The sequence below is a fragment of the Plodia interpunctella genome, chromosome 13, assembly GCF_027563975.2.
Source record: "Plodia interpunctella isolate USDA-ARS_2022_Savannah chromosome 13, ilPloInte3.2, whole genome shotgun sequence".
Classification (NCBI taxonomy): domain Eukaryota; kingdom Metazoa; phylum Arthropoda; class Insecta; order Lepidoptera; family Pyralidae; genus Plodia; species Plodia interpunctella.
The window spans coordinates 9,763,869-9,783,592 of record NC_071306.1 but is presented as its reverse complement, the minus strand read 5'-3'; the positions used below and the strand labels follow the sequence as shown (position 1 = coordinate 9,783,592).

Here is a 19,724-nt window from a genome sequence, read left to right as displayed (position 1 = left end):
CGTATAGTAATGTTGTAATCATGCAGTCCAGTCAGAGCCAGTATGTATGTCATATAATTGTACGTGTAGGTTACACACTGTACTGTAGTAACAGCACGGAATTAGTAGGTACTCCATACGAAGTACCTACTTATTAAATCCATGACTAACAGCTAACACTGGGGGAATAGAAATAGGCCTCCAGGCCGCCACTAAACGGTGCGTCATCGGCGCCGCCGCCGGCTTCACTCACGGCTTACAAAGCTCCGTAAAAACACTTAAAAGAAACCATAATCTAGCAGCAGAAAGCCATGAAAAAAAATTATTTCACAAGTTGACTTTGACAACGACATTGACAGTTTGCAACAAAAAAGAAAAACATTTGGGTCAGTTTTGGTTTTCTTAATTTTCAAAATATATTTTTTGGAAGTGAAACAATAACTTAGTTGCTTTAGATATGAAAATATTTTATTTGTGTAATTTATATAAAATGTGAAACATACAGACAGAGAGTTACAGGAACGTACAATTGTTGTTGTTTGATCAATTGTGGCAACGAAAACAATCCTTTTCAAATTCATATTTTCACGGTCGGCTACATTTTGTGTACTATCAAAACAAAACTTTGAATAAACGTTTTCTTTTCTACTGTTACTTTCGTTTCCTCAGAAATAGTGTATTCTGTAAAAGTGTTTCTTTCACGGACTTTTAGAATAGAAACCGGCAAAATTTTTATTAACTGACGTAATCAGTCCGTGACAACATCGCTTGATTATTATGCATGTTACTTTCAACAATATTAAATTCTACATCGAATAAGGTTCAAAATCGAAGGAGGTGGCTAGGGGGTACTTTCAAAAGTGCTGTGCAATTTCCTATATGATGGAAGTGGATGGTAATTAGCTATCTTTAGTGATCGTTGGTCGGCGTATCTTCGTCGACGCTATGAACGACCCGTGGGACGTAAAATCTGTGCGTAAATCGGGGCAGTACTTGTCCTGTATGAAGATTAATGGTGTGCCCTTGCTCCCGCCAGTGGTGAGTAATTTCCTGTATTTTATTTATTTTTAACTAGTGAAGTCATGTTTTCTAGTATTGCAGTGTTATACTTAAATCTTAGACTCAAAGAAAATATATTGACTGTTATGATTATGGCTCCATTTACATATTTTATTAACATGAAAATATGTATCTGGCACAGTTAACACAATTGGTCAAATGTCTAAAACTATTACTTCCAAAATTTAAGCTATTATTGTTCTACTTTAATCAAAGAATGATCATATCATGACAACGACAATAATAAAATGTTATTAGATTTTTAAAACTTACTTTTCTGTAACTTTGCAGAGTTATGAAGGAAATATATGATAATGATAAATATCCTAATATATATAAAAGGATATTTTAAAGAAGCTTTTGTGTTTATGCTTTTTCATGCTATGCATAGTATTATTTTGAAGTTACCAACAAAGGTGATAAATTTAAAATATTATGTGTGAAGTATATCAGAAGCAATATACTAAAAATGTTTGCATTTCAGTTATCAAAGGAATGCAGAAAGGAGATGCAGTATTATAAGCTTCTAGCAAAAGAAGTGGAGAAACGTATTGCACTTCTGAAACCGTACACCCTGGACAGTGACCCCGAAGACAGTGATAATATGACTGATGCTCCGGATATTTCAGAGTCAGATCATACCCCTGTTGAACCCACTGTCACTAAATCTCCACCATCATCCCCTGAAAAATCAGTTGTTGAATCACCTAAACCATGTTTAACCTTAGCAAAACCCAATGTAATAGAATATCACAATATAACACAATGTTGTGAAGAACCACCAAATTCTACGTTAATTATGGATTTGACACTAGATATCATCGGTGCCAATAGAAATAGTCTGGAGAGTCCAAACATGCAACTATCCTCCCAAACTGAAATACCAGAGCGTGATTGTGAATCTCCTAAAAAAAATAAGGAAATTAAACAAATAGATGATGCAGTTCAGCAATCAATTTCTAGTCCAAAAAACCAAGCTATAATGGACTCAGTAAAATGTTTTGTTGATAATATTTTATCTGAAACATATGCACCTTTGAAACAAGATGGACCATCCTCACTAAGTTCTAAAAGCTTCACTGGCTCTCTGAATGACTTACACACAGGAAGCTTAGCAGATTCACAAAAAAGTTCAAAGCTTATAAGGCAGAGGTCCTATACTCTGCTAGAACCAAGTCCACAGTTACTGGCGCATCTTGAGGTGCAGTCCTTGAATACAGGGGTTGAGATGACAAATATATCCATGAGTGAATCTCTATCAAACCTTAGTTCTCCAAATAAGAAACGAAGAAGTTGGGACTTAGAGTCTGCCAAAGTCAAATGGTCATCAATGGCCTTAGAACTGAATGCCAAGAATGTGCCTAAACCTAATGGAGTTAACAAGAATGCAACCTCAAAAACTACCACATCACTAGTAGTTGCCAAGAAAACTCCTCCCAGTGCACCTAGATCTAAATCTGTAGCCCAAGAAAAGCCACGTCGCCCCGCTGTGGTCAACAAATCGATGGTTAAGTCTGAATCGGCACAAAAAGTTGCAAAGAGATCATTAAGCCCAGTCAGGAATTCCACTTCTGTTGTAATACACCGTCCAAATGCAAAGGAAACCTCACCTAAAAATACTTTGCAAAAGAAAGATGTCACTCCGATGAAACCTTTAATTTCCGAATCAGAAGATCCGGCTACTAAAGTGAAGGAACTCTATGAGAAGATGCAAAAGCAGCAGCAAGCGCAAATGGCCAGTCTAGTTGAAAAGCAGAAGCGTGAACAACTCCTGCTCCAGCAACTATTTGAAGAGCAAAACAACTTGCTTTTTAAACAACTCAAGGCAATTTGCCCCAAGTCACCTTTAGAAGCGAAAGAAGCCTGGGTGGACAAAGTGTCAGACACAGAGAAAGGTTTAGTGAGCTTAAGTCAGTTAATCAACCAGAATTCCCCTGACCATACCATAGTAAACAGCCCAGTCTCATCCACTCTGACTGATACACACTTCTATATAAACCACTGCAATGATATTTTAAAGAAGAGCAGAGATACAATGGGGAGTTCAAAGAAGCATATTGTTTCTAAAAACCAGAATGGTGCCAAAACACAATCACCCCGTAATCTGGAGGGCTCGAGCACCAGGACTCATTCTCCTCGACGAATTGCTTCGATTGCTTCACGGAGGCTCAATTATGATTCAAGTAACTCCACCGACCGAGAATGCGAGCCTCTCCTTACCGATCGAACGAACGACACGTTTGCTGATCTTAACGTAACTTTACCCTCCGACACCAGTGACGATGCAATTTCTTACCAAGGAAGTAGGCAGTCTTGTAGCAAAAGCCCTAACGATGAAGCCATCCCAGCAAATGGTATTAGAGGTTTAAGTAACTCCAATATTGATACAGCTATCAGGAATATGGAAGAGTCCTTGTATAAATCGATAAATGCCAATAAACGGCAAATGAGACAAGTAACTAATGTCCATCCTTCTGCTGAAGAAGTAAGTCCCGTTTTTATAAATAAGTATTAATTTTTATCGAATAAAAACTTAATAAAAAAAAAGCGGAATAGACGACAGTAGAGACCTGACGTATGGCCTGAGCACTAGCTAAATGGATTTTATAAATCATTTACTGCTCAGGAACACCATCGATTCGGCAGGTCTCCTTTCGTATCGTGCCACGCACTGGTACCTTACATATAATATTTGTATTTCTTTGTTTTGTTATATGTTCTTTCTGTACCTTCCAATGCACCAGCGTTTGCTATACCTCACTCTATTTCTTTTAAAAATATATTCTTTCCTTCTTTTTCTTCTGTCTGTTAATTGGAATCCATAATTCTTTCAATTCTTCCTTAAAAAAAGATCCACTTAAATTTCTCACGATATAGCGCGAGTTTTTCAGTTTTTTGACATCAAAAAATACCTGTAAAGGTCAAATGTATTCCTTTAAATATTGCTTCTTTCACTTCACGATATGCCTTCTCTTTCTTTCTCATCTCGTCGGAGCCCAAGTTACCTTTTCCTTTCATCTTCCTGTTTCCTAAAATATTACTGCAAAGCTTATCACGATCCAAATGGGTTTTAGCGGGAAGCGGCAACAAAAATCGTTGCGTTTGCCAAGGGCTACCTGGTGCGTCGACTCATGCGCACGGACCGCGTTCAGGCCACGGTACAGACCATAAAGGATGCTCTATTGTGTGCGCTGCAACTGCATCAAGATCGGGCCGGCATCAGGGGAGCTGATGTAGACCTTCATAGGCGGCTAATTCAGCAGGTTGTGGTTTGTCCGTGGTGGCTTTTGTGCTTGATGTGTGGTTCTTTCTTTCGGCTTGTGTGCGCATGTTATATCTATTTTGTCGCTACTTATTTATGTTTATGGCACAATCTTTGGATATGGGTTATTTTTAATATCTTTTGTAGTTGTGTTCAATCTTCAAGTTATTAGATAATTTTCTCTTGTTAACACCTAATCTTTGGCATGAAAATTCGATGCAAGTAATGCATAATAATGAAAAAAATTTTCATTGACTTAAATTTTTATCAAAGAGCATGTGATTTGTTATAATCCTGGAATGTTATTAGATAATGTAATTGTAGAAAGTAATTAATAACAAGCAGATACACATGAAAATATAGGTTGGCAAATACTGTACTTACTTGATTGGTCCTTATTTACTGTTAAAAAAATAATGCATTATTGCATGTATTATTCTGCTGCCAAAGCTATGTACCGGATCTCTTAGTCGCCTTTTACGACATCAACGAGAGGATATCCCTAAGGTGAACTGTATAGCGTTGAATTTAACTGTGAAAATGTGTAATAAATATAAATAAAATAACACTAACATAAATGAATTGACAGAATATTATGATGTACCAAATCCGCAATATCTGTTTAAAATATCTGTAAATAATAAATCATGTCACAAGTTTTTAGAATATAATAAATAATATCACCAATTTCAAGCACGAATCTGGTTATTATTTGCTGGTCTGTTATAAAATATAAAATAAATAAATTGCAGATAACCGCAGCCTGCTACAGTCTACACGACACATTCGTGACGAGCTCACCGTCGGAGCGCTGCGCGCTGCTGGCGGCCGACCGCGTCCGCAAGCGTGCGCAGGCGCAGCTCGCCCGGCCCAGGTCTCATCGCCCTTCGTGAGTACTGCAGCCCCCAGTCTAGGAGGGTTACTGGGTTTGGATTTTCGAAAGCTTTTAATTAACTTGACTTGTGTATATTATGTATGTTAAATACAAAAAATCTTGTCAAATTATGCCACACTACGGTTTTAAGTTGACGTCCGAATATTTGGAGTCCGAAAAGCACGTGAATTTTATTCCATTTTATAAGCAGTCATATTAAGAATGGAGCTTCTTGGATTTCGACTTGGTTTAGTAATGGGGGTTTAGTTTGATGTTTTACATATTTTATTGTTGTACTTAAGTTCGAACCCTAGTGGTCGAAATAAGATCGTATATCCAAGGCTTGGAGTACATACTTAGACTAATAGCAAAATATAGCAATTGTCGTAACCTTAATGAATTGTCGTAACCTTTATTTATTTATACAGCACTATAATATTCTAGAATATGGTAAATTGATTAATAAAAACATTAACGAATCTAGCAAGAAATAATCTTAGTAGTATTGACTTAAAATTGGCCCAACGATGAAGGAACGTCCAGTATTTTCCAAATTTCTTCCCAAAAAATCCGGAAATTTGGGAAGAAATTAGAAAAATACCGGGCGTATACCAATATGTGCGTAAAACGAATGTGTCGCGTTTCCTCCAGGGACATAATGACCCAAAGCCACAGCGGTTCGTTCCCGGTGCGGGTCAAGCGACCACCGTCGTCGCCCATGTCTCGCTCTAATTACGGTAACTGCTTATACAGTAGGCGAGCTTTTAACCATGACCCATTATCATAAATGTTTTTCATAACTAGTGACAAAAAAGGAAATTTACTTCATTGAAGTACAATCTTTCCTTCATAGTCGTATTCCTCATGACTGAGGGTCGTGGTCATTACATGGAATGAAACACATGTAACACCTTTCTTGGCATTATTAATGGAGTGGTTTGCCATTGTCTTCTCCATTTCACACACAAGTTAATAATCAACCAGTGTGCAGGTTTCCTCACGATGTTTTCCTTCACCGGAAGCAAGTGGTGGTCGATGAAAATTACTATACATGAGTCAGATTGGTATACAAACTCATGTGGCACGAGTAGGATTCGAACCTTTCGATCCTCAGGGGTCTTAACCATTACACCACCAACGCTTCCACTGAAGTACAATACTACCACTCATTCATTGGTCCGCTCAAAGTCGGGACAAAGCCAAATGTTCCCTACATTTGGCGCACAAAATACCGCTCTTCCTCACTCCTTTCCGATCGATCTCACTCATTGTCATAAAAAGAAATGAATGAATGAATGAATGTAATCGTGGCTTAAATATATGTGATGTTGGTTTGTATGTCAATTTGAGTTTTGTGTGGCGCATGCGCTATTGCTTACTACGTAGGTACTAACCTAAGTATATTGAGCGAGATAACTCCAGTCGTCTTGTTTTTAGATTAAAATCTTATGTAGCAGCAATAAGGTCGTTATTTGATTGATTTTGATTTCAGTCAGCGTAGGATTATGCTATTTATATAGACAAACGTGGTAGTATTGTACAATAGAATATTTGCAAAAATATGCGCAACTCATGCTCTGTTTTTAGAAAATGTCATGATGCTTGTTAAATTTTATTTGCAATGTCATTTTTTTTATGCAGTATTCATTATTAGTAGGCTTAAAATACTCGTAGGTATGTTGTTAGCTTCAGATTGTCTCAAAATTGTATTAGTACCTTGTAGTTTATTGAGAATCTCTATATAATTTATCTGTTACTGCCAAATAAAGAGTTGCCCTTAGGTTCGTTTTGTCCCTGTTAGATAAGATCTACTCTCTCATCTTCGCGTGTTTCGGTTGCATCCAAGGCTGTGGCGTCACGTAGCCCAGGAGCAACGTAAAAATCATATCTGAGAATGTTAACGTTCGGCTATAATTTTATAACCGGCTACCTGCCTGCCGTTGGGATCCTAAGGTCACTATGCCTTTGGCTTTCAGCTGTCAAAGATATGTATCCCTTCGTAGCCTCTTATGACATGACATCTACGGGAGATGGGAGAATCACCACCATCACTGAATAGGTTATATAAATTCCTCTTCCTTCAATGTATAACAATGTCCTATGCCGCGTCTGTCTGTTTGCGATAAACTCAAAAACTAGTACACGTATTTCCATGCCGTATTCAATAATAAATAGTGTGATTTCTGAGGAAGGTTTTGGTGTATCCATTTATGCTTTAACCCGAGCGAAGCCGCGACGGGCGGCTAGTTAATGTAATAAAATCGTATGGGTCCATAAAATTTAAGTGCGATTTTAATTAAAAGATATAAGTAAAGCTCGCTTACTTATTTTTTTTATGTTGGCAACATTGCTGCGAATGTTTCAGCTTGTGAATGAACGCATGAGCACGAAGCCGTCTTATATTTATTGTATTGCCAGTTACTCTCATTCTCACTTCTGCATGTTCCCGGTTGCGTTCGGGTTTGTGAAGCTGCGAAGTCCGCGGGGTCAGCATAAAACATATTTTTTTTAAAGATTCGGCTGTGATTTTACAACCGGCCGCCTGCCTGTTGTCAACCCCCCTTGGAAATGCTGTTGTTGCCTATCAGCTGTCTAGGCTGTGTGTCCGCCTTAGCATCCATATGAGGATGGATCCATATGAGTGGTCTAATTCTAAGGCGGAACCACACGCCGTTGTATTGTCATGACAGTTTATTTAATCTTAATGTTTATTCGCTTTTTAAATTTTTTAGTATCTGTTCAGTAGATTTGCATTTATGTATACTTAAGAGTAATTCATAATATATTTAGTTTTAATCGAGACCTAGTATAAGATCCAGCCAGATTTTCTATACAAAATTGGACGGTATGACTTGTTTTTATTACTAAGTATACAGTCACCTATATATAGAGTAATGAGTAGAAAATAAATGATGGCGCTTTGTCCTTTTGTCCTTTGACAACGCTGGGTGTTTATCAACCAATCTAGACCATTATATTTGGTATTGACAAAAAAAAATGTAGTTTAAAACCATTTTTCTACTCTATAAATACAGTCCTTCTGTCCAGTGTAAAAAAAGGCCTTCGCGATAAACTTAAAAACTACAACACGGATTTTCATACAGTTTTCACCAATACTAAATATTGTGATTTCTGAGGAATGTTTAGGTATATCATTAATTATGCTTTTACCTGAGCGAAGCCGGGACGGGCTGTTAGTATTTTATATAACAATAATTTTGTTTACAGAGACGTTTAGCTCGGAGAATCTGAACACGACTCGCTACATGCAGAGCCCGCAGCGGCGGCCGTGGCGCTGACGATCGCCGCCATCTTGCTTCCCGCGCTTTTTCCAATGCTGGCGGCTACCAACACCTCCATGAGGTTTCTCCATTACTTTCTCACATATATACGACTGTTTTTTTAATATTTTCACGGCAAATTCCAAATTGTAAAACTGAACAGTTTTCTTCAAACAGAGGAAGAGCTTTTTTTATTAACACATTTTGTATTAAAAGTGGCGTTTTTTTGTCATCTCTGTACTAATGTTGTTTGAGGTTGTTCAGCTGCACAATAATTTCTCAGATGACAAAAAGTAGCCGTATACTTATTATATGATGATAGATAATATTCATTAATTTATGTATTTAATGCTGAAATAGGAATAATTGACGTTGGATTTGAAAAAAAAAAAGAAAAATCAGTCGTTATTTTAAAAAAATACAAATATGTTTTGTTCCTTTGTTGGGAATACCTTTCTGTCGTAATTATAATTAAAGCAAACAAAAAAAGCAAAATTCAAGTTCTATTTTGATTTTATAAATGCGTAACAAAAAATAGCAAAAAATAAAGAAATTGGTCCAGTCGATTTTAAACTGTTTTTTTTAATATACAGGGTTACTGGTATCAAACGCAAAACCTCCTAAAGACTACTTGAGTACATCAAAACAAGCAACTTTTATTCTACGACTTTTCGTGATTCATAGTTTTATTTATTCATATAAAAAAATCTATCTAATTTGCGATTCTACACATCGTAACTCTATGTAATAGCCCAGCAACACGAGACAGTATTGGTAGCGTTATGTAGCGGAATCGAACATAGAGTTAACATTTTATAGAAACTACATTAGTACAAAAAAGGGAATATTTTTTTATTTATTACGTTTAGACAAAAGTCGTAGAACAAAAGATGTTAATCTCTATTTACCTTATGCGCCTTTGGAAGGTTATGCGTTAGATACCAGTAACCCTGTTTTGTACAATACTATATATAATATAATATTAAAATAGTTAGTTCCACAAGACTCCTATTTGCGAGCACAAGTTCAAAATTAATTTAAGTTTTTAAATACTATATGATTGTAAACTATGACGCCGCTTGCTTCCGAAGCTGAAGTGCCTATTGGGACGTATCGTATGAGACCTTAAGGTCGAAAATTGAATGTCACAAGTTAGAAATAAGGTTTTTAACTTTTTAATATAATTTTTAGGTAATTTATTTATATCGTGAATTGGCATTCCAAAAATATGCAATGAGCCAAAATGACGGAAGATTTGCATTATAATTTGTTTAAACTCGATACTATTAAAGTTTTAGCCATCGAAAATTGTTATAGCTACAAAAAAGCTGAAAAAAAATACGAAAAAAAGTATTTTTTTAATTCAAGTTTTGCAAGTTTTTATTAATTTGACGTAAATGAAAGCTTGTAAAAAGAAATTAAAAATAGAATAAGAATTTTATACGTTTACTAAAATGGTTGTATTTTATTCCATGACTATATTTTGTATTTAATTAATAGATTGTGCACCTAAAGACAAGTTTTTAAAATAATTTAAAATTCATTGCTTTAAATAATCCTAAGTTTCTTACTTACGTCAAACTCAATAATTTTGATAATACTTCTAAAAATCTAGTCACGCGTTTCATGATCTCTGTAATATATTTTCATTTTAATCTTGCCTATAATATTTAACCGCATATCAAGTTAAGCATAGAACTCTATGCAAAGGTTAATAGGGACGAATTTGCAATGATTTTGGAGAGCCCAATTCTCTGCAAAACCGTTGCTTAACTTAAAGATTAAATATTTATTTATTTATATCTGAAACCTAATTTATTCGAACGACAAAACTGACGGTCGGAATAGGTAGAACATTTGTTTACTATAGGTACGTAGTACAACCTCTCCTGTCCTGCGAGGTTGTCATTGTTTTACGTAGACGAAATAATAAGTCTGATCTAAATTAGTTTTTTCAGTACTTAGTATTAAAATTACGACATTTTCAACAATACTTGCTGTACAGTCAACAGCGAATCAACCTACCCATATTCGCTGCTACCGCTGCATACAGGTCCATGCTAAACTTGACATGCGTTTGACGGTACTGGAACTGTTACATCGAAATTGCAGATTTTCTACCGTTTGAATGGTTCATTTTTTCCTGGTCTCTTTAAAACAGCGGTTCTTAAACTTTCTTGCAAGATAGAACCCTTTCGGAAAGGTAAGGAGCCCCAAATTCAAAGTTGTTATGTTTAAAATATGTTTCAATAAGTACATATTTGTTTTAAATAGTTACTTTGTTTGTTAATAGTTGTTTGTACAATTAAACGAGCTTTTCACGCAAGAGGCTACTATGTAGTAGGATCTTTTTTAATACGACTAATATTTCCGTGGTACACACTTTGAGAACCGTTGCTTTAGAAAGTTATTCAGATTTCTTGCACTTTGTAAACTTCTTCCCAAACAGTAACTCTCATTGTAATGCCAAAAGTTAATCCATTGTACGCTTACTTTTTTATATGTTTACATTTTAGACTTCGTTGTTCCACTATCACTTTAAAATACTTTAAATTTAATTATATCAGTACATATGTAACCCAGGATTAGTGAGATTATACATAATATGTTCAAACTTTATACACGAAATATGTAAAATAAACATGTCCGAATGAAACTACAATGTGCTCAATTTTATTTATTTCTTTCCATATACAGACCCATCTGATTTGAACATTAAAAATATCTGATAAATTTGGTGTAAAATAATTTCAATATCACGAAAAAAAAATCTAGCGCGTTTTTTAATAGACGTGAGCAAAAGAATTATAACTACTATAAATATATGGTTATTAGACAGAAGCGTGTTCTAAGCACAAATTAATGAAACACACACACAGCATTTCTATCACTGTACAGTCCGCCTGCGCTCGTTATAAAATCCTTAATCTTTAAAAATACCCTTCTATGAAATTCGTGAGCCTCAGCGGGTGGGCTATAATGCGTATTTAAATGCGTCAAAATGCACAAACCCGAGGTCGCCACGCCGAGAAAATACTTTAGAATTTGGGCTCTCAATCGGTGTGGTGTAACTTGTTTTTCTACTAAGGCAGCGTATACTTGACGTACGGGACTTCCACGTCGTTGCCGTCGTCGTCATTGCAGCACAATTCGAACACGAGAGCTTTCACGTGGGGCTCGAGCTTCTTCTTTGAAACCTTAGTCACGACTTCCGACATCGGGAGATTGAGCCTCTCCTGCCGTTTAGCTTTGGGCATAAAGAACGAATACAACATGCAGACTCCCTGCGACAACATAGTGATTTCCAGTTTGTGCTCGTTCTTGAAGTAATCTAGGAACTCCTGCAGAGTGATCTCTCCTTTGACTTCGAATCGGTCCCAGAGCGTCCATTTCTTGTCGTAGTATGTGTTTTTGGGGGCGGCGATCGGTTCGGAGAATCCGAAGAAGGGTAAAGCGAGGTTCACGAATCCGTTCTTGAACACTTCCAAGGTGTTGAAGCCCTGCGCGAGCTTGTACAGCTCGAGGCAGACGAGGCCGGCGACGACCGAGGTGGTGGTGGCTATGGCGGGGATGATCTTGCCGGCGATGAGCTTGGAGCGGTGGCGGTCGGCGGCCGGGATGCTGTAGTTGGCGGCGCGCAGGTTGGAGGCGGCCACGATGAAGTCCATGTGGAAGTTGGTGTCGTCGTCCTTCTCGAAGTCCAGCGGCGTGACGGCGAGCGCCGCCAGCTTGCTGGGCGGCGGCAGCTCCGCCAGGATCTGCTGCGCCCGGTCCTGGTCCATGTCCTCGCTGCTTTGCTGCAGCTGCGCGTCCGTCACCGCGATCTTTATGCCTGATTTCGGACTGAATTTCGGCACCTGAAATATATAATAGGTTAATGCTAATGTACTACTAACAAACATGGAGAAAGTCTGAATAAATAAATAAGTAAAATAAATATTTTTATTTTAGTTGTTCTTCCAAAAGGAATTCTCAGGTCGAGCCTGGTATGTTTGGTGAAAAGCACGAGCATTTTGATTATTATTATATAAACATGTTTTTTTTAAGTCAAGTAAGAGTAGAAAGAAATAAGAAATAAATAATAATAATATCGTTGTAACCTCTGGACTGGTAACACTGGTTGATTTGATTATCAAAAAATCAACATCTAAACTCTGTATGACTATAGCCAAAAAACAAACAAACATCAAAAATCTGTTTTTTTTTTTCCTTTTTCACACAACTGTATATGCGTGTCATAATTTTTACGCCGACACCGAACACAGCCTTCATATTTACCTCAACACTAGCAGCGGTCTTCGCCACGCACTCCCTGTTGTCGCACTTGGGTATACCGTAGACGGCGGCCCTGAGGTTGGCGGCGGCCATGACGTAGTCGAGGTGCAGCGGGTCGCTGGCGGAGAACTCGAGCGGCGCCGGGCAGCGCTTGGGCCCCGACCAGAAGGGGGCGCCGGAGGTGGTCAGCTGGTTGGGCGGGAAGTTGTACAGCAGCTGCTTGATCTGGTTGGAGTACTGCGCCTCCCAGTGCAGGCGCGCCCATCGCACGCAGTCGTCGAAGTTGAGCGGCCGCTCGATAATCGCGTGCTGGAAAAATTACACTTTGACCGTTTTATGTGTGAAGACGTTAGAATAGTCGACTCAACGAAGAAGAAAAATAAATATGTATGGGCAAATAATGGATATTAGAAAATATAATATCGCGACGAATTGACAGCCCTTTATTATTTTTAATATGGCTAAAATTTATTATATTACTAGCGTAAAACATAAAACATAACAAATTATTTATTGGTGACCACACTATTTATTGGTGAAAACCGCATGAAAATCCGTCCGGTAGTTTTTGAATTTATCGCGAACAGACAGACGCAGCAGAGGACTTGTTTTATAATATGTATCGGAAACTCAGATGCCGACGCGTATTAACCTACACTGGGTAATTTGTGAGCTTTGTTTACTTACAAATACACATGAAACAATTATTTTAAATCTCTACCCCTCTAGAAGAAAAAAAATTATTATAGAAATAATAAAGCTAATCTCACCCTAACACTCTCCAAAGCATCTAAAGGCTGAGACCCTGGCAACTTCATGGTCCTCTCCAGGAACAGAGGGTCGGTAAGGTACCTGAAATTCAATATTTCACAGTTCAATATATTTCCAAATACAGATGTATCAACATCGCATCATATTGATTGCCTGAAAAAAAATTGTCAAAGCGATAAGGCCAGTATTTGTACCTTGAATGAAAGGATTTTGTATCAATATACGGTATGTTCATAACTACTTTTAAACTTTTGCATTGCATAATATAAGTTGGGAAATAGAAAAAGTGTGTGCGTGCGCGCTTAATACCTGTTATTTAGTATATAATACGGTATGTTTAAGTAAATTTTTGACGTCAATAACCGATGTATATCATCATAAGTTGGATAAAGAATTTTGGATTTCAATTTATTAGAAAAAAAAATAAGTTTAAAGCTATTATTCGCGTTAAAAATACGCCTAAATACAATGCTCCATTTTTAAAAAGCGTTATTAGGCCTCCAAATCATCGACCAGTGACACGTGTGTGTATGTTACGTGCGTTACGTGGTGACCACTAGAATGGTCGGGATCGTCCAGTAAGTATGTATTGCTCGACCGCGTGGGGAAGTGACCACTAGGGTGGTCGCCAGTACGAGCGTCACCTGGCCGCGTGCTCAGCAGCATGCCGGAAGAGCCCCTCGAACTCGTCCCTGGCCCACTGCAGCGTGTGCTCGATCGCGTTGGGGAAGTTCTTCAGCGTGCAGATCGGGATACTCTTCTCCGGGGGGTCCTGCGACGAACTGTACGACTCCGTCAGGAACGGGACCACCACCTGACACAGTCAATATGTATCTATAGGAATCTATCTATACTATTATTATAAGAAGAGTTTGTATGTTTGAGGCGGGTGATCTCTGCAACTACCGAACCGATTTCAAAAATTCTTTCACCATTAGAAAGGTACATTATCCAAGATTACTATAGGCTATTATATATTATTATTATATTTTATTTCAAAATTCCCACGGGAGCGAAGCCCCGGGCAACATCTAGTCTATAATAAATAAACTAGCCAGCGCTACTGCAAAGATCTATTTTTCATGTTTAATATTTTTTTATTCACTTCTCATGGTCGTAAGGTTTGATAATATAATGGATAAACTGTCTAAAGTTAATTAAGATACAGAACATAAAATAAAATAACCCCTATTAATTAATTCTTTGCTCAAGAGCGCAAAATAATATCTCACACATACTCCTTTATAAGTGACCAGTAATTTAATTGGCAAAGATATAACAGGCGCTTACATATACACGAATATTAGAATGCCTATTAATAATATTGTTGTCGATTCTCTTGCAGTCAAAATTAAAAGCAGAGTAGGTACACACCTCGATAGTAAAGCGACATTTCAACCTTGACGATCTACCGATTATAGGAACCAAGTGAATAAATTAGCTGCGGTATCATTCCAACAGCGTTTTAACCGCCACGGATACGTAGTCATTAGGTTTTTTTTTTTAATTTAACAAAGACAAGAACCAATTTTACTACCCGATCTTAAAATAATGAATATGTACTGTACTGTAACATTAATTTGACGAATTTAACGAATGATCGATTTTGAAAATGATTCCTTCCTCAAGGAAATCGACGGATCGTAATAACAACGCGACCGCAGCGGTCGACTCACTATGGGAACGACCCAGTGTACTATAGATTTAATACATATAAATATTTATTTTCACAACAAAAATCAGTTTAAAGATAACACAAATTGGTAGGAAGAGATTTACCTGTGTGTTCCCCTTAGTGCCCAGCGTGCCGCTCTCCAGCAGCGGCTTCCTGTAGTACACACAGCGGCGGTCCATGTAGATGCGGGCGTCCACATTGTCCAGGGCGTTGGCGACGCCGTCCAGCGCCTCGAAGAACTGGTCGTCGTACACGGCCTCCGTTTCCGGACAGACGCGGTTCTCTTGCGCTAGCACGTTCATTGATGGATTCATTTGCTTGATCACCTTGAATGGAATAGTTTCGTCTATAAGGTAATGTAGAGACCGAAATCCTAGAATGAAACAATATGTCTGGACAAGATAGAAAATAAATTGGGATGCTGTGTCCTCTTGGCTGGCAACAGTGATGTTTAGCAACCAATCTTGATAATTTAATTTGGCATTATAATAATAATGCATTTATTTCTAGCTACAAATAAAAGTTTACATAAAATAAACAATTATGACCCATAAAAACATGCATTAAAAACTATATAAATACAAGTACTTTATCTGGTGCATGCATAACGTCAATTTCTGTCTATTGTTTGTATTGCAATGGCAAAAAAAAATGTGGTGTACAAATCCGCTTTCTTTACAAAGATAAGATTTATGTATATGCATTTTATTTTTAATTCTCAACACTTTAATATCTCGCCTCACTCGTTGTACCCGCCCATTGACTGGAAGAGATCCTCTATGGGATAAGTCCGCCGTTGCTAGTGGATTATCTGTGTCTTGTGTTTTGTAAGCAATAAAATTCTTTCAAATAAACTTTTTCAATCGTTTTCTTTCCAGCCCACACATTAATCACCAATTTAAGAACGAGGTTCGATGGAGTATTTTCCATTCTATTCAGTTTCCTGCCCTAGATCTTACCTCCCTATATATAGGGAGGTAAGATTTGTCTTTTATTACATCTATGAATGCCCTTCCAGCCAGCTTATTTTTTAATGAAGGCAGACACTTACCCTGGCAGCAGTGCTAGACTTGGGTTTCTGGACGTCATGCGGCCGGAACAGGAACTGCCGGTTGAGGTTGGACTTCTCGATGAGATCCATGTCGGTAACCGTCACGCAGCCGCCGTCCGCGCCAACACCGACCATCGCGAAATTCTTCATCAGCTCGCAGCCGATGGCGCCAGCGCCTGATGGTGAATTTGTTCATGTCAGGTACAAATAATTTGTATAATCTTAATCCTAACTGATATCGCGCCGTTTATTTATTCCAAAATTTCGTACGTTAACTCTTCACTCAAACCATTTTTGCAAATTTTTCATAATAGGAGGGAGTAGGGCATCATTCATTCCGGAAAAAGTACTGATCGCGTGAGAAAATCACGAGGACGAAACCGCGGTCAGGTACCTAGTAATTCTATAAATACTTTATTGGATTCAACAAGCTGAACGTAAATCGAGCATGATCGTATAAAATTCGTTTCACGAAAGCATTATTAAGCGGTCGATTCTCAATTAATTATTCACGGCTTGAGCGCCCGAACTACAGGTTATCCAGTAATTTTAGTTTTAAAATTGCATGGCGGTCTGTTTGTATAGCCATTTATTTAATTGACACTTCTATTCCAATATCGATGTATGGTTACCGACTTGAAATTAACTTAATCGTTTTATCGATACAAGTTGATTATAATGCAACTGTAAAATTATCATTTTTTAAAAACTATAATTTAAGACTGTTGTTTTTAATTTTACAACCTAACTTATGTTAGGTTGTTATCCTCTATGCCGCATCTGTCTGTCTGTTCGCGATAGATAACGTTCACGTCATGAAAATATGTATCTTAGGACCATTTTAATCACACGGTTTCACAAATGTGACTGAAATTTCGCACGCTTCTCTAGATAAGCTGATAATGTAATATTATTGTGATTATTCTTTATTTGATAACGAATATGTATCAAATTTATTTATCTCTCAATAATACGTTTCCTCATCCAGATTGAGCCATTTTATTTACTTCAATGTATCTTTCTAGAAACACTACAGTCAAGCGCAGTTCTAGTACAGTCGACCGCATATCAAGTTACCTTGCATGAATTTGGGTAGTGTGCTGTTGACTGTACAGTGATTGATTCAAAGCAAAGACAAGCTTGCGTAGCCAAATGAGATAGTACATTTACATACTTGGCGATGAGGCACACAATGAGGGACAAAAGATAAGCGCTTTGTCCCGTTTCTTCTTGTGTATTACTAATAAGCATTTCTCGTTCATGTATGAGTGAAACAACATATCTTTAGTTCGTTAAAGTCTATATTTTTCTTTACGAATCAAGGCTCAGATAAAAAAAGAGAAAAGTCTACTCACCAACAATGAAGTACTTCAGTTCCCCGAGTCTCTTCTGGAACTCCTTGCCGAACACAGCCACCTGCCCATCATATCTCGACCCGACTGGTTTGCATGACTCCTCGGACAAGACAGAGCGGTCTTTGGGTAGGCACTCAATGGCATCCAGGTAAAGCCATTGAACAATCGGGTGGAACTTGCCGGAGCATGCCTTCATAACCTCCTGGGCTACGACGCCACCGATTGCTGCATTCATTGGGTTCAGATCTCCAGCGCATACCTGCAAAGTTATTGAATAACTAAAACTTGTATACATTTATTTTTTACCAAGATTGTTATTTTTCCTGCTATATTAGTTTTTTTTTTAAATTATTGAATAAACATAGGCAGCATTTGCATTAGGCTGATGCATCTATGTCAAGCATTGTGGAAAGTTGTAACCACTAGAAAAAATGTTAACATAATTGTAACTATGTTATTCACTTATTCCTAACCTAGGTTATTTTTTGTTTAGGTCACTTTGAAGTTAGTCTTCAATTTTTTAATACAAACCTTACTAAAAATATCAAGCAACTCAACGTTGAGTTCAATTTCACCATTCTTAAATTGCTCCTGATCCTTAACAAAATTCTTTGCGTAATCCAAGAACTTGGTAGCATCGGCCTCACACCATGGCCTAGGGAGACGGCCTTCGGTCTCTTGGTACTTATGGAGAACCGCAAAAGCAATGTGCAACTGTTGAGGATAGTCAAACTTGCCAAAATCCGTAATAACAAACTCGGGATTCTTATAAGATTCTTTCAACGGCTTAAATGCTATTTTCTTGGGCATCTTGACTTGTGTGACGATGCCACCGCGGTTGTATTTGCTGAAACTTGTTGTGTCTCCGATGCTGAATGTGTAGGGTCCGAGGACTTTGATCTTTCTGGCTTCGCAGCCATTGAGTTCTACCATGCCTTGCACCTGGAGATTTAAAAATTTTACATTATGTTACTACCAAGGGTTTACAATCTGAATTCTGTTTGAAAATTCGGCTTCTATCTAAAAATGTGTTAGGACTTTTTAAGGGTATATTGTGCTGTGAAGTGAAGAAAAATCAAACAAACTTGGGCTCTTGTCCAAGCTTCCTTCATTTTTCACTTCTGCCTTTAAACAAAAAAAGTATATTCATGAAGTAAACCTTTTGTTTACAAGATATGGTAAACAAAGCAGATAATCAAGGCAATCATACCAAAGTAATATGAATCACACAGAATAATTATCTTATTATTAGAAAACAAGAGTGTATGAAAAGCTTCTATCCTAAAAAAGGTCATTCAAACAAATCATTTGTTTCAGTCATTTATCAGAATCTTGTTATAACTATTTCAGTACTAAAAAAAAAGTGGACATTTCTTTTGGAAATAAAAATCAATTATAATCCAAAAATATGCAATGAGCCAAAATGACGGAAGATTTGCATTATAATTTGTTTAAACTCGATACTATTAAAGTTTTAGCCATCGAAAATTGTTATAGCTACAAAAAAGCTGAAAAAAATTACGAAAAAAGTATTTTTTTAATTCAAGTTTTGCAAGCTTTTATTAATTTGACGTAAATGAAAGCTTGTAAAAAGAAATTAAAAATAGAATAAGAATTTTATACGTTTACTAAAATGGTTGTATTTTATTCCATGACTATATTTTGTATTTAATTAATAGATTGTGCACCTAAAGACAAGTTTTTAAAATAATTAAAAATTCATTGCTTTAAATAATCCTAAGTTTCTTACTTACGTCAAACTCAATAATTTTGATAATACTTCTAAAAATCTAGTCACGCGTTTCATGATCTCTGTAATATATTTTCATTTTAATCTTGCCTATAATATTTAACCGCACATCAAGTTAAGCATAGAACTCTATGCAAAGGTTAATAGGGACGAATTTGCAATGATTTTGGAGAGCCCAATTCTCTGCAAAACCGTTGCTTAACTTAAAGATTAAATATTTATTTATTTATATCTGAAACCTAATTTATTCGAACGACAAAACTGACGGTCGGAATAGGTAGAACATTTGTTTACTATAGGTACGTAGTACAACCTCTCCTGTCCTGCGAGGTTGTCATTGTTTTACGTAGACGAAATAATAAGTCTGATCTAAATTAGTTTTTTCAGTACTT

The 19,724-nt window shown here is 37.1% G+C and overlaps 2 protein-coding genes across 5 annotated transcripts; one reads left to right on the top strand and one right to left on the bottom strand.

Moving 5' to 3' along the window:
- Positions 1–327: 327 nt before the first annotated feature.
- Positions 328–11,234, top strand: Cp110 (Centriolar coiled coil protein 110kDa). 4 transcript variants are annotated; one of them, XM_053753227.2, is made up of 7 exons: positions 328–1,017; positions 1,330–1,454; positions 1,523–3,523; positions 4,113–4,301; positions 5,053–5,189; positions 5,826–5,911; positions 8,403–11,234. In XM_053753227.2, exons 2-7 carry the CDS (start codon positions 1,347–1,349, stop codon positions 8,471–8,473), a joined length of 2,592 nt encoding a protein of 863 aa, XP_053609202.1. In that variant the 5' UTR covers positions 328–1,017; positions 1,330–1,346; the 3' UTR covers positions 8,474–11,234. The 4 variants fall into 4 exon arrangements, with proteins under 4 accessions (XP_053609202.1, XP_053609203.1, XP_053609205.1 ...); XM_053753228.2 differs by lacking the exon at positions 1,330–1,454; XM_053753230.2 differs by lacking the exon at positions 4,113–4,301.
- Positions 11,120–18,532, bottom strand: LOC128674898 (ubiquitin-like modifier-activating enzyme 1). The gene is made up of 8 exons (XM_053753880.2): positions 18,114–18,532; positions 17,583–17,841; positions 16,228–16,403; positions 15,281–15,502; positions 14,146–14,315; positions 13,501–13,582; positions 12,734–13,039; positions 11,120–12,312 (listed from the first exon to the last, which is right to left on the bottom strand). The coding sequence occupies exons 1-8, from the start codon at positions 18,513–18,515 to the stop codon at positions 11,539–11,541; spliced, it is 2,391 nt and encodes a 796-aa protein (XP_053609855.2). The 5' UTR covers positions 18,516–18,532; the 3' UTR covers positions 11,120–11,538.
- Between the last annotated feature and the right edge of the window lie 1,192 nt (positions 18,533–19,724).

Bases quoted from the DNA above. Each gene is read 5' to 3' on its own strand.
- Cp110 (XM_053753227.2), top strand. From the start codon at position 1,347: ATGATAATGATAAATATCCTAATATATATAAAAGGATATTTTAAAGAA. The intron at 1,455-1,522 runs GTGATAAATTTA...TTTGCATTTCAG, and splicing joins TTTTGAAGTTACCAACAAAG to TTATCAAAGGAATGCAGAAA. The intron at 5,190-5,825 runs GTGAGTACTGCA...CGTTTCCTCCAG, and splicing joins CCCAGGTCTCATCGCCCTTC to GGACATAATGACCCAAAGCC.
- LOC128674898 (XM_053753880.2), bottom strand. From the start codon at position 18,515: ATGGTAGAACTCAATGGCTGCGAAGCCAGAAAGATCAAAGTCCTCGGA. The intron at 16,404-17,582 runs GTGAGTAGACTT...ATTCACCATCAG, and splicing joins ACTGAAGTACTTCATTGTTG to GCGCTGGCGCCATCGGCTGC. The intron at 13,040-13,500 runs GTGAGATTAGCT...TAATTTTTCCAG, and splicing joins ATGCTTTGGAGAGTGTTAGG to CACGCGATTATCGAGCGGCC.